This window comes from Eleginops maclovinus, chromosome 11 (genome assembly GCF_036324505.1).
Source record: "Eleginops maclovinus isolate JMC-PN-2008 ecotype Puerto Natales chromosome 11, JC_Emac_rtc_rv5, whole genome shotgun sequence".
NCBI classification, from domain to species: Eukaryota; Metazoa; Chordata; class Actinopteri; order Perciformes; family Eleginopidae; genus Eleginops; species Eleginops maclovinus.
In genome coordinates this window covers 21229632-21245155 of record NC_086359.1, presented here as the reverse complement: position 1 = coordinate 21245155, position 15524 = coordinate 21229632, and the positions used below count along the sequence as shown (strand labels likewise).

At 39.6% G+C, this 15524-nt stretch overlaps 1 protein-coding gene across 1 annotated transcript; it reads left to right on the top strand.

Moving 5' to 3' along the window:
* Positions 1 to 12310: 12310 nt before the first annotated feature.
* LOC134871696 (protein FAM200A-like) lies at positions 12311 to 15202 on the top strand. The gene is made up of 2 exons (XM_063894516.1): positions 12311 to 14627; positions 14766 to 15202. The coding sequence occupies exon 1, from the start codon at positions 12543 to 12545 to the stop codon at positions 14622 to 14624; it is 2082 nt and encodes a 693-aa protein (XP_063750586.1). The 5' UTR covers positions 12311 to 12542; the 3' UTR covers positions 14625 to 14627; positions 14766 to 15202.
* Positions 15203 to 15524: the final 322 nt, after the last annotated feature.

Here is a 15524-nt window from a genome sequence, read left to right as displayed (position 1 = left end):
TGAGCAAAAATCCCCAAAGGCAGTCCATCAAATAGACAGAGGTGTAAAATGATCTATTAAACACGTTATCACCGAGCTGTCAATTCCGCCAGAGGAAGAGCTTTTCAAGTTAAAGCAAATATCTGCTCAGTGAACATGTCCCGCCACGGTGAGTTGAGCAGGTAATGCCACATCTTTCTTCTTCAGGAACCTACTCCTTTATTGAAGGTCAGTAAACTCTCCCTCCTGCAAGACAAAGACAGAGAGAGAGAGCGCAAGCATTTGCCACATGTTCACTCTGCAATTTAAACAGTGCATTTAGTCAACAAGATGTTTATAAAAGGAACTGCATACTACACAGAAGGCTGTTGCCATTCAACATGATGCAAAATGAATGTTAAATTGGGCTGGCTTCAGGCTCGCTTAGTATATAGTGTTTTATTACGCTGCCAGGCAATCAAGCCCTGAGATAAATCATGTTCCAGAATCTTTTCCTTTGCTGCTTGTTGTTTTAAGCCTCACAACATGAACTTGTTGTTGTCTTTGGCACTGCCAATGTTTAATTCAATCAACATACAGAGACACTGTTTGTCACAACAAACGCAAATATAAAGTGTAGCAATCAGTAACATACTGTACACTGGTTCTTTTAAGGAGATTGCTCTAACACATGAAACTGAGCCTTAATTCAATTAAATGTTATATTGAGAACAACTGTCTATTCATTCTATCCTCCCACTTGCAGATTTATTTGTTTGCATTCATTTATGAACAAATGCAATACATTTTAATTGCATTCATATCTATATTCAATCATTTAGAAATGAACTGTCATTTTGAACACATTTAGTTCAGTTGTTAAAGCTTATACACTTAAGACTTACATTTTTTTACATATAGCAGAACATATCATCTCTCAATGGTAAGAGAAGTGCTTTTAATGCTTTTCTTGAATAAAAAATATTCTGATAAGCATCAATATTTAAAAAATCTGTCTGAATGAATAAAATATCACAATGGACACAATATCTCACTCACATATTCCACCAATAAATTAGATCAATATTTCAGTTTTTAATAAATACAAGCAGATCTGATAGAACAGGGAGATGTGCTTGAGCTTATAAACACACAAAAGAAATCAAGACATGTCAAGACCCTTTGCTAATGCCATCTTGCACTTCACTATAGATCTTAGGGGGCATGCCTTTACTGTCTGAAACCGATGGCATCTGGCTGCTTAACATTATTAGATGCAACATTCAACAGCTTGCAGTCCTATTCTGGATCGTTCTCAAGGCATAGCCTAAAGCCTAGGCCTAAAGCCACTGAAAGTCAATCTGGCATTGTAGTCTAAAACACATATGGCTTCTCTATGTGTCCAGAATATCAATTCTCATCCATTACATCATAGAAATGGTATTCCATGTGGAAGAAAACTGAAACAACAGAATGCAGGCTTTTTACAAATCCTTTCCCTGAATAACCATGCCTCCAAATGCTGGTGGACACATCAAACACAGAGAAATCACACCTTTCTGCATCAACACACTAACCAAAAGCAATTTACCACAGTCAACCACCATATTCAACTTTACATTGTCTCCTTGGACACAGGTTGTCAAGCAATGTAGCGCATGTGGTTTCTGCAGCATACAGTACATATAGTCCAACAACACATGTTATAACATGCACAGTTATATAGTTACAGTAATATAAAAATGTATGAAAAATAAAAAGGCATATCCAACAAACCAGCGTGCAACCATTTAATTATGCAGCAACAATTCAAAAAAAGATTCCTTCCATTCAGATGTTCTTCCTTCTAACAATCCAAAAAAGGTAATTCCACCTTTACTATGAGTACCTATGCCTTTAACCTGATGCCCCGTGCCAGCACTCATCTAATGACACACATACACACACTGCACAAATAGCTCTCAAAATATCGCTCATAGGGGGAATAAACTGTATTCCAGCACTCGCCCTGGCTTTTCTAGCTCAGCAAAAGACTCTTTCCCTTGTCTTCGCTCACAGTCCCTTTTTGTCTGCCTATACTGCCTGTCAGTAGAGATCTCGGGCTCTGTAATCCAGTCCAGCCCACAGCAGCAGCAGCGGACTGGCACTGCCTCCTGCTCCGGCTCTCAAGCTTCATTTTCCACTGTAAGACACACAACAAAAGCAAGCCTCTCTTTTTTTTTTTGCTCCAGACACGTCATGCAAAACGAAGAAATGCAAACCCTTGCGAGTGGGGAGGGACCGTCCGGACAAGTTGCAGGCCTTCGGTCACTATTGAAAGATATAACGCACAAGAAGGTTTGAAGCTGGCAATATAAATCCCGCAACGGAAAACCATAGGGTATCTCCTCCTCTCCCCAGATCCGAGCTTCAGGATCCCGGAGAAGGGGGACCGGGGCGCAGTGATACGGTGATGCCGCAGTGCCGCTTTACAGGCTGCACGCTTCCTCCTCGGCGCAAATAGTGCTGTCTCTGGACATTTGGTAGACTAAGAGTTAAAATAAAGAGACAGAATAACCAGGAACATAGCGGAACACAAGCCAGACACTCTAGTTTACATCTTTTATTTAACCTTCGGAGTACAAACGTATTCTTTATTTAGTTTGGCATACACTTTATGGCAGTGAATACAACAAGGTGTAAAAGTATCAAGTTTGTTTGATATGATAACGCAAGTTGTGAATAAAAATTAAACACTAACATAATGACTGGCCTTTGTAAGGTGAGTCTCAACTGTGTCGGATAATACATTAAAAAATAATATGCATTTATTAGCATAATTACTGGAGCTAACGGGAAATAGAAAATTAGGCTATGCTAATTTCACCTACAAAGCTGTTTACAAACAAGCTAGCTGCACCAATAAAGTGACAAATTATTTGTGTTTATTGAAGAGCGCAACAAGTAGCTAATCCTTTCATTCATATGTGCTCAGTGACTGAGTTCATCTCACAACCTGCCTGCTAGTATCCAAGTCATCTATTTGAATATATTATACTATTTAAATATACTTGTAAATCTGTAGGCTATTTGCGCTAGCTCAGGTCACTATCTGATTAGCTGGTGCATGAAAGCGTTTGCTTCAGGGACACCGGGGGCCAACTAACACATCTCCCCACTCAGTTACAGAGAAGTGTGACCTTACAGTACCAGAGAAATGTCAAACTTATGAATAATCATACAATATTGTCACTGTTTGAAAAAAAGGGGGCATACCTTGGAAGGTTGATCCTCTGCCTTGTGCATTTCGTCACTTCCGTCCGTTGCAATCAGGCAATTAGCTGCCCCTGTAGGGTTAACTATCCCGTGAGTGCAGTGCCCAATGTATTGCAGGTTACCACCAAATAGTATATGAAAGACAAATAAATAGCTTAAGTGCTATTCTCACTAGTACAGTGATTGATTTCAAAATGCTTCACATTTTAGCCCACAAATAAGTTGACAGTAAAGCCTCTGTAGCTGATTCATTGTGTTGACATCAAGTTGCCCTTTAGAGAAAAACATGATTATGTAAGAGGGCAGTTTCTCAAAATCTGTATAATCCCTTGCCAGGACTCAATTATTAGTATTTTACTGTTGGTTCAAAGGCCAGTATTACATTAACAAACTCATAAGAAGTAAAACCTTCGTGTAAACTGGATTTGTATTATAATCTTAATTATATGATGTTATGCATAGACTTAGAATTTCACCTTTGGCTCCTGGAAATTATTGTGTGCGTTTCTCAGTATTTACTGATATTTAATGGACTAAACATCTAATTGAAATGAGATTCATTGATGATAAAAAAAATATTAGTTGCAGTCGTAAATATATAAATACATAAATATTTGGTTTTGCGGTAAAGTATGAGCCTTCTCATTTGTGCTGCCTTGTAGCAGATGTCACACTAGCTTTCCATCAACACATATTGATTTGTTTGTCCATTAATGCCCAGGGGATAAGCATTGACAATGATGTGAACACAACAGTGTGAATTTGTATATGGTGGGTAATGGTAATAATACCAGCCGGTGAAAGAGAGGGGCACTTAATAGTGTGTTGTAAATCATACCAATTGTATTGCCATGGCCTCATTACAATGATCAAATATAAAGAGTGAGTGAAAAATGATGGTGCAACACCTCTCCTGAAAAGGAATCAGCGATTGTTTCAGAGTGCAAATGTACTGGTCTTCTGTGAACAGAGGACCACGGGTGTACTGTGTATTTTTAGCTCAGTTTAATGATGCAGAGGCTAAGTGGTGCGGCTCAGAGCTTGCTAAAGTGCCTCAATTCCCAGAACAAGGACCCCACCGGCCTGTAAGAATAATGCCAGGGGATACACATGCACTTGACCCTGTCTCATCTTCCAGGAGGAGTGTCCTTGTGACAAAGTTGCATGGCAGTGGAGAGACGACAGCAAGTCAGCTAATTCAGCTCTCCCCGCCATTACTCGTTAGATGGGGAAGAAGAATGTTCTGTCCCCCCCTCCCCTCAGCCTCACCATAATCAGCTTTAATTACACCTTCGCCCTAACTTTCTCTGCCTCCTCAAATTCATTCACAGTCACACCAAACTCTGCATTTGGGCCTTTCAAAAACTGAAAATATGATTATATGACTATGTATTATGGAAACAACAGATATGTATGATTTCAAACGTATTTTCTTACAACATTAGTCTATTGTTTTGCACTTGATATAACTAGAAAGGCATTTAAGAGTGAAAACCTGGGACAAGACCAATGCTGCCTTTACATGTTCACAGAGATTGAAGACGTTCTTTCACAAACGGTGTCTTCTTGAGTCATGCCAGTAGTTTTCACGTATTCTCTCTCAAAAACAGCCATCATAAACATTTTTCTAAATCCAAGCCAAAAACATGTCCTCTTGTTTGGAGGTAATATTGAGTGTAAAGCTATTGTGTCTATAACATTACGACTGACCGTGGCTTCAAGACTCAATACGTCTCAAAGCAATAGAGCTAATCCCTTGAATAATGGTCCCTTGGCCTCCATCTGTGACTTGGGGTAAAGGTCAATCACTGTAGAAAAAACTGTGTATAGAAAGGAACTGAAGAAAAAGAAAGCATATTTCCTGGAAACAAATGACTGTGTTAGAAAAGAAACTTACCAACAATCCGCTAATGGGCTATTAAGTCCAATTAAGCTTTAATAAAGATTAACTGTTTTTTTTTTCTTAGTCATAAGATGCCAGTTTGCAAAGAGCTCATAATAGGATGAAGCCCCTGGGAGAAGTCAATCACATGCCAACCATTCTGCACCTAGTGTTACCTTTGAAAGTAACATAATGCATGTCTCCTGTTACAGTACTTATTTATCTTTATTTGCCAACGCTGATCGCAACACTTCACTCCCTCTCTTCCTGTTCTGCGTTTAACTCAGACAGCAGATGGTGGTAATTAGAGAATCAAATCCACAAATAGAAACACATCCCCATATTATCTAACACCTGCCTGTTACCATCTTTTACCTTATTTGTGTTCATCTTCATCATTATTATCTCTACTTGTCAGGACAGAGGCTCGAGTGGGATGTAATGACACTATGAGCGTAATGCAAGTTGAATTGCTGGGTACTTAAAGCAAAGAGAAAGATATTCTTGATACAAGAATGAGCTAATTTTTCTCCCCCTACAGGTCTGCCTACAAGCACTATAATAGCACTTATTATTTGCACTGTGCAGGCAGAACAATAGTCCTTGCTAAGGTATATCTCCATTTAACTGTGAAGAGTAAGCTACATTGTTCTTTCCTATTATATCCTCTTTGCAATGACACGTGATTTGTTGATGCTATTAATCAAAGGTAAACTGGCTTTAACACATTTGTGTGGGAGGTTTAACATTTATCAACAAGTGCTTAATGCCCTTAGAGTGCATGTTAATACATGAGAAACACATGACATATTCACAGCTAAATTGTGGCCCATGACCACCTGTTCAAGAGCAGACCTTAATTATGAATAGTGTCAACGTGTCCCCGCTGTCAGAAGAAGACAGAAAGAAGCGGCTTGTACAGCGCACCTGAATAATGTGAGAATACATTTCAGTAGAAGATAAAACAACCCATAGAGCAGAACTGTGAGTTGTAGTAAGTGATTGATCATACAAGATCAATATGACTGAGGCTTATACCTGGAATAATAACAGTAAGTTTTTAGAACCTCACTGGTCTTAATATCTGAAGCTTGTCCAGATCATCTTAGCTCATGGTACTTCTGCTGGCTCACTCCATCAATCACTGCTTAATAACTATTGGATAAGATCCACATTCAACATCAGAGAATAAAGACCAGACATTCATTAAAAAAGAGGACTGATTATGTATGATGATTAAATCGAGTTTTAAATTGCTATGTGATCACACACCAGTTGCTGTCGATGCCCAAATGATTCTAGTATTTTCATTTTTATGCTTTTAACTTCTACTCCAAAACATTTAACACTTAACACTTGACATTCAATCACCTAACTTATTTTTGTTTAACCTTAACAATCTTATTAAATAATATACAATAATGTATCTCAGGGTTACTTGACACGTTGCTGTAAGTTCATTTAATTGATAACAATGTAATGTATTGTTATCCTAGCACAAGGATGTACTCCTAATAAAGTATATTAACATTTTTGTACAGGTACTTTTTCTCAAGTACATTAAAGGACATAGTATTTTTTCTTTCCACCCCTAGGAATGTGTACATTTTACAGTATTACTGTTTTTTGACCATGCTGTCTCACACTGACATGGCTTACTGTGGCCTTTGAATAGAAGTGAGGCATCATTAATGTTTAAAGTGAAATAATCTGGTGTGAAAAAAACCTTTTGAAGAACAGACAAATATGTACAAGGTTGCTCTCCCAGGTTTTTCAAAGTGAAGCACAAGAGTATTCATGGTTTCTATCAACAGCTGACTTTTCAGTTTTAAATACATGACTGATGGTCTCTTTATGAACTCCCCCTCATTTGAAATGTCAAGGTTGACCTTTCACTGCATGTTCCAGCTCGAAGAGGAGGTCATTAACCCCTGTATTCTTTATTTCAGTGGATGATTCGATGCACTTAAGCTGTTATTCTGTGTTATCTCCTGCCTCAGAGAAGTACTGTCATTTTCCGTGGATGTTATCTGTGCAAATAAAAGAAATATAATCTAACGGAAAGGATAAAAGAAGTAGATTGAAATAGGAAATAGCACAAAGCCAATATGCCGCTCTCTTTACCTATCTTTTACAATGTGGAACCAAAATAAAAGACTGCTGATAGCCTCCTTGAATGACAAGAAGAAATACTAAAAATGATAGCTGACCTACTAACACAACAACATGTCTTAAATAAACTAACGATGTTGTCGGATGTCTTTGGCACTGCAAACAAAACTCAGTAATGTCCTCTTTTAAACCGCACATCTCCGCTCAATTACAGAAACATTCCACTCTAACTAATTCATGAGATGACAAGTTCAACATCAAGTTCAGCCACTTGAGATAAAAGAGAATGATTTCAGCCTGCTTTACTGGTGTTAAGTGCAACAGAGGCCTGATGGAAGCGTGTGGTTTTAAATCCAACATAATGAAGTCATGCAAGGTATTCTTCGGGTCTGTGGGGTCGAGGGATATGTTGCAGTATTTCTGCTATTACAATGTCAAATTCATAAATAATGGAGGTTACAAATGAAAGCTCGCTCTCGTACAGCGTGTGTAAATTATTCCCTGTACACGGTTGACTTGTTCTACCTTGTGTTCTTATTGTAAAGTTTGCACTGTAAATATGAACAACACGCTGCCATATGCCATTTACATCACCACTGGTAACAAGGCAATCATTTCCTTGTCTCCTTTTTTCCATAGCTATTTGTTTTTTTGTTGCGTTGTCACTGACATTATAGTCTATCACTGCAACCACTGAACCTGTCCACCCTCTTCCCCTGATCCCTCTTTGCAGATTGCATGTCGGATAAAGCCTTTATAATATGTTCTGTCCTTTTGTCCACCTTGGTTTTCCATGCAGAGGCAGGATACTGAAATCAGACTAATTGGGATGTTTGCACTTTTTAAACAATAAAACAAGAACAGGGACTATTTCATCTAGCAGGAGAGAGAGAGAGAGAGAGAGAGAGAGAGAGAGAGAGAGAGAGAGAGAGAGAGAGAGAGAGTGGTTGGTTAAGGCTCGGAGAGGGGTTGGTGTGTTTTTGTGTGTGGTGAAGGGGTTTTACTGTAGCACGAGTTGGGGATATTTTCCAATTACTCTGCCCATTCTCGCAGGGCAGGGAAGGCAAAGTCGCGCTCGTTTATTAGTATTAGGGGCTTGTTCCCCCCTCCCCCCCTCTCCCCTGCAGCAACGGTGCAATGCACACAATATCACTTTAATAGAATTTGTAAGCCTCCAAATTAAGTGGAAGGTAAAAGACAAAATGACATGAGTACTGTTTTTTTTTTTTTTTTACTTTTGAGGCGGGGGGTTTCTGTGGGAAGCAATTCATGAGCGAAAGGTGGGAAAGTGACAGCAAAAAGGGAGGTGAATACATCATGACTCCCTTTGATTGTCATCTCTCTCCTACTGCACAGTTGCCGCCTTGCATTATTGGAGATGAGTCGTTTTACAGTCATTAATTTACTGGCCCACCTACTGGAGCAGTCCATTACTGAGGGCGCTGGTGTCATCAAAATGGATCCTCAGGGATGACTGTGCTTTTACAACATATTGTGTTTCATTAGGTGGTCATAAACACACAATGTAACATAAATATGGAAAATGTAATAAAAACATTGGACCATGCAAAAACTGTGGACTCACGAATATCATAGTCTTGCAGGACGCCCCCAGGATAATGCTCATGTTTTATATTTCCATAATGGAGAGACATTGTTCCCAAGGATTTGGACAGATTATGAGGATCAGAAGGATGATCTCTTTGAAGTACTACTCTTCCTAGGATTTTACTCAAAGCCAGAAAGGTACATTGTGTTGTGTAAAGGACCTCAAATGAAAAAACAGTCGCAATGTAAACAGAAAAAGCATGAAAAGATAGATATCAGAACTTCGTGGCAGTGGTTAAAATGGTCTGAGTAGCATCCATAGCCACATACACACTTATCTTTCATTCTGAACAAAGTAATGAAAGCTGAAATGAAAAGATAGTGGATAGGAAAAGACGGTAGGAACTGAATCTCGACCGCAACCAATGCCCCTGTTTTGCCGCTCTGTCCTTAGTGACATTCTGACATTATTTAAATGAAGAACAAACAACATGCATATCTTAAAGGCTTAATACTGCTACAGCTTTTTTGTAGTTTGAAACTACTAAAGTATTTTCTATCAGTCCACGTCCTCCGCCTGCATCTCCTCCACATTCCAGCAGCTGAAAAGATCTCTTTCTCCAACAAGCTGGTTTTTTGCATGCTGCAGTTTAGATGAGCCACTCTCAAGGCACAATTTCTTTTTTTTGTTGAGATAAATGACAACTGTGATGTATTTACAACTATAGTTCCATCCTGTTGCTGCAGGATACCAACTGCTGCAGCGAAAGAGAGACACTGGATTTTGAGGTTGTCAGCAGAACAAATTACTTTGAATATACATTTAAAATGTCCTTAGGCTAATACAAAGAGATTGACTTATTTTCAACATAAAATACCTTTGGATTATGTGGGGTTGAGGCAGCTATCATCTTTCAGACATGCTGTAGGTATCTTCTTATGATAATAATATGTGTTAATCATCATCTGATAAATCAAAATGGTAGGAAAGGAAGACAAAATAAATAATTGATTGTCAGTTTCAGACTGATACACTGACAAATAAATTGCTTCAAACTTGCCAAAGACCAGTGGTGGACTAAAAAGTACATTCTCTCTGGTGTACTGTATTTTAGTACAATTTTGCCAACATTTTACTTTTTGCAGCATTTATTTGACAGCTTAAGTTAATAGTTACTTATTAGATTCAGATTATTAGCTAATACAACATATATTAACTAATAAATAAACATAAAAATATAATTATAGATTAAATGGACCTTGTACCTATATAGCGCCTTATCCAGTCTTTTTCGACCCCTCAGAGCACTTTACATACTACGTGTCATTCACCCCATTCACACCCATTCATACGGAGCAGTACACTTTTTGCTCTAGGTAACTACGTTCACACACATTCATACACCGTTGGCCATGCCATCGGTGCCATCATATAGCCAGTCTCAGTTTCAAGTATATTTTGATGCCAATATTTTGTCCTTTAATTTAAGATTTTGAATGCAGGACTTTTACTTTTAACTTTTACAGTATTTTTCGATTTGGTAAAAGTTCTAGAAAAAGCCTGTTCAATTCAAAGCACACCATGAGGGAGTGGAAAAAAGTAGTCCTGAATAGTTCAAGTAAAAACAAGAAAACATCAGTGTAGTCTTTCTTAATAAAGAGATAGATTTTAATCTGAGTTATCCTGACTTAACCTTTAAGCATTTTAAAGGTTTTGGAAGCTGTGAAGACAAATCAATCATCCATCTGAAGAGATGACAACACCTGATAGAAAAACACTTTCACTTTAATCCCCCAAGGCAGCAAAGGAGTTGTTTATTCTGAAGGTGAGGCACTTCAGAGTTACGCTGAAAGGGAGTCAGGTTGCTTTTACCTTGCTGTCTGTGTGAATGAACTGGAACACGGCTCACAGGTTCAGATTTTGCTGGCTAGGTGGATATTGAAAAGTGGAATTTTCAAATCAGAGGAAAAATTACCCTCATAAGCATGGAGTCATCTGCTTAAATGCACCACACGCTAAAAACAGCTGACCATGCAGCTGCAGTCTCCTCGAGAGTCATGCGTTGTAAAATTATATACAGCAAGTGCTTCACTCAATATCCTCATCCTGGAAAAACAAAGCATGAGGCAGAGACACCCACTTAAGCAAACTCGAATCAGTAGAAATAAATAATTCAAAGCAAGCAAAAAATGCAGTATCATTTCATGCAAATGTTTCTTTTGATTATATATTATTAACATATGAATGTGTAAAAGCAAAACATCTCTAGGACATGAATGTTTATCTGACAGCATCTGTTTATATGCCCAAACAATGAATTCATGCAGCACTCAACATTAATTATTTAGAATCTAGTCCTTGTGAACCCTTGTTAACTTAAATCAGAGGCAGAAACATTTCAACTCTTTCATGAGTAAATTATCCCTTAAATGGTTTCTGTATGCTCGGGGGGAGACACTTATTTGACAAAATATATCCATGTGTAAAATGGGTGTAATAACAGTGTAATCAAGGATTACTATGCGAGTAATATGGGAGTAATAACAGTGTAATGACAGTAACATGGGTGTAACATGGGTGTAATACGGGAGTAATAGTGGTGTAATAATGGTGCAATCTGGGAGTAATAACAGTGTAACACGGGTACAGTGTAACAAGGGTATAAAAAGGGTGTAATCATAATTTAACATGGCTGTAATAACAGTGTAGCGTGGGTGTAACTGTAAAGGGGTGTACTATTGTGGAAATGGGTGTAATAAGGGTGTTATGTAGAAAATAGCAATTAATTAATTATCCAAAATATTGGATGCCCATTTAAGGGTTTAGAGAGGACATCTTTAAATGATGAATTCCATTGTCAGTAGATCACTAACGAATAATTATTAACTTGAGTTACCAGGCTGTTTTCCTGAGATGCTGAATAAATATAATTATTGAGTAAACAAGCAACTGAAACCGTTAGTAAAAGTACAATAAGTGCAGCATCTTGTTTTTGTTGAATATTTGATAGAAAGCAGAAATACAATTCAATGATCTATTGTCCTTCCTCTATTTAACATTGTCTGTGCTCTTACAACTAACTAATTAAGAAAGCAAGGAAATATATAACTGTTAAAAACTAACCATGCAAAGCATTCTCTTTGCAGGTGTTTTTCTTTAAATACAGTATGCTTCCATAGTTCCACACAAACCTGCACTTTAAAACCTGTTTACATTTATGATTCTGATGAATTTGATTAAGGTCACCTATTGTGCAAAATGCACTTTTTGATGTCTTTTATACATAAATTACAAAAATACAACCCTCTCTCTTTTCCTCCTTACCCACATCTCTAAAAACGGGGGTACAAACGAGCTGATCCAGATTTGCTTCGGTCATAACTGAAATGTGGGCTGGCTTTACATTGAATTCCTGGCAACGTCCCGCCCACGCGACACGTACCAACTTATCGTCCCCTATATACAGTGGCGAGCTGAATCCCCTCTGCAGCACCACTGTGTGTCTGTGTGTTCAGCAGGATGTCTGCAGGAGGGACTTACAGTTGTTGTTTATATCAGGGGTTTTCAACCGGTGGTCCGCGGACCCCTGGTGGTCCGCGGCGGCATTGCATGTGGTCCGTGACAAGAGCCTATGTTGATCAGTTCACCATTGTTTTTTTTTAATATAAATTCGCTTTGATATTTCAACACATTTCCAGAATACCGTTACATATCGTGAAAAATATGTTTAAAATAATATAAAGGAAATTCAAGCTGACAGAATGTAGCCTTGCGCCTATCCAGTCTATGGTAGCCTGTGATTCGCTAATGGTAATGAGTTGCGTCGCTAACCTCACTTATTATTCATTACGTACAGTCTTGCGAGCAAAGTTGACACACATTTATAAGCATAGCCGACGAGAGTATTTTAAGATAGGTTGTAGTACAGCAAACATTTGTTACATATGTACTAGTCTAGCTATATATCTAGCACCAATGGATCGTTTTGTAGTGAGGAAAGTGCCAGAGGGACAGGCTGCCATGACAGAGGGTCAGGCTGCCACGACAGAGGGACAGGCCGCCACGATAGGGCAAGGACAGGCTTCCGAAGCGTCAACTTCGCAAAAAAGACGAAAAAGAAAATACAATGAGGAATATGTTAAATATGGATTCACAGTGACGACAGACAGAGCAGGAGAGGAGGTACCACTGTGTTTCGTATGTTCAACAATTCTCTGTAATGAAGCTATGAAGCCGTCGAAACTTACGCGGCATATGGAGACGCATCACGTCCACTTGAAGGCCAAACCCGTTGAGTACATGCAACAGATGTTGCGTGATTTCAAAGGACAGCAGGCTACCATGAGGAAGAGTGCAAAAATAAATGAAAACGCACTGAAAGCATCGTATCTGGTCGCTCTCAGGGTTGCAAAAAGTAAGAAGCCCCATACCATTGCAGAGCAGCTTATATTGCCAGCAGCCATAGATATGTGCAGAGCTATGGTAAGCGAAGAATGTGCCAACAAATTAAAAACTATTCCGTTGTCAGACAACACAATCGGAAGACGAATTGGGGAAATGGCAAATGATGTCAAAGACCAGCTGATGGCAAAACTTCAGACAGTTCTGTTTTCCCTTCAAATCGACGAGACGACAGATGTTACTAATGATGCGCAACTGTTAACATTTGTGCGATACGAGGACAGTGGCACTATGTGCGAGGAATTTCTTTTTTGCAAACCACTGCCCGGGCGAACTACCGGTGTAGAAATATTTAAAGCACTGGACGATTTTTTCACGGAGCACAATATCTCGTGGCAGAGGTGCGTTGCATTATGCAGCGATGGGGCCCGAGCCATGAGTGGCAGCAAGACTGGACTGTTTGCGCATGTAAGGAGGGTGGCTCCGGGGGTAATTTGGACACACTGCCTGATTCATAGAGAGGCTCTCGCCTCCAAAGATCTCAGTGTTGAGCTCAGTGGTGTGTTTGATGTCGTTGTCAAGACGGTCAACTTCATAAAACGAAACGCATTGAATACACGCCTGTTTTCATCCCTATGCCATGACTTGGGAAGTGAACACAGCTCTCTCCTTTATCATTCAGAGGTGCGTTGGCTGTCTCGCGGCGCTGTGCTCGCCCGTGTGTTTGAACTACGCGGAGCTATCTACGAGTTCTTGTGCGAGAAGCATTCTGATCTGGCTTCCAATTTCAACGATAGTTACTGGTTAACTAAGCTGGCGTACCTCACAGATGTTTTTGCAGAGCTGAACAAGTTGAACAGCTCCATGCAAGGGAGAGATGCAAACGTCATGCAGCTCTACGAGAAGCTCGACGCATTTGTGAAAAAAATGTCAAAGTGGATCGAACGAGTGGAGAGCAATAACTTGGCGATGTTTCCTTCAGTTGAGGAATACCCTGACAGCACTGACATCAACGACACTATATGTGAGCATTTGAGGAAGCTTGTGCGTCAATTCGCAAAGTACTTCACTGATTCGGAAGAGTGGCGCCGTGACAGCAAGTGGATCCTGCTCCCATTCAGTGACGATGCATCAGTAGGGTCAAGTCTGACGGCTGTGGAAGAGGATAAGCTGATTGAGATGTCCACAGACTCTGTCAGGAGGCATATGTACGACACACAGCCCCTTGTTAAATTCTGGATAAGTTGCCAGACAGAATTTCCACAGCTTGCTGCAAAAGCAATGAGGTGTCTTTTGCCCTTTCCAACCACATACCTGTGTGAGAGTGGTTTTTCTACACTGGCGTACTTAAAGAATAAGTACAGGGCTAGGCTTGATCCAGAGAATGACATGAGACTGTCTCTGTCTACCATTTCGCCACGAATAGACAGGCTGTGTGGACTTCACCACGCCCAGATATCACACTGACAGGTAGGCCTAATTCTCCCATGTTTTCACTGTTACGACCCTGGCGGGTTTAGGCCCCGCCCTGTGTTAATGGTAAGCCTGTTCTCTCTCCCTGCTTTTCTCAATCTCTCTCTGCTTTTCTCAATCTCTCTGTCTCTACAGCAGGTGATTGGTGACAGGTCTGTCCTGGCTGGGTTATAAAAGCCCTGACCAGCCAGCAGTTGAGGCTGCCTTGGTCTTCATTTGTTGGATTTTGGTTCTCCGGTGTTGTTGGATTTTTGTTCTCCGTTGTTGTTTTGTCACACACCTAGACTGACTTTGCATGACATTTTTAGTTACTTTTCCCAATACTGAATTGCACAACACTTTATTATTCTTTATTCTTTCTTTAAAATAATCTTTAATTTAATTTAATTTAATAAATCTACTTTTATTATTATAAAATCTGCGTGGCCTCTCTTTCATGTTTCATGCATTGAGCTATGCATGTAACACCAAATACACACGCGCACGCGCAGGCACATCAGTGGGCCGCGGATTGCTTTCTAGTCCGAATGGTGGTCCCTGGGACAAAACCAGTTGAAAACCCCTGGTTTATATAATACATATAATGTCTCTGTTCTAGTGGTAAACACTGAGAAGTGTTTCAGAAATAATGCTGGATGTGGTTTGGAACATAACATGGGGTTTAATCACGGCAGCGTTTAGCAGAGTATCTCTGTTAGAAACTTCTCTCTTCAGACAGAGAGCTGCATGCGCTCCAAAGGGGCGTGGCCAGCTTCAGCTCAGCTCACATTTAAAGCGACAGTCACAGAATCAGCACTTCAGGAACACGGCTGAAATAGAGGGGGATGAGGCATGCTACAATGGGGGATCTGTTTGGTATTTGGAGCAAAACACTTCACAGACAAGTTTTGTATA

Bases quoted from the DNA above. Each gene is read 5' to 3' on its own strand.
- LOC134871696 (XM_063894516.1), top strand. From the start codon at position 12,543: ATGGTAGCCTGTGATTCGCTAATGGTAATGAGTTGCGTCGCTAACCTC.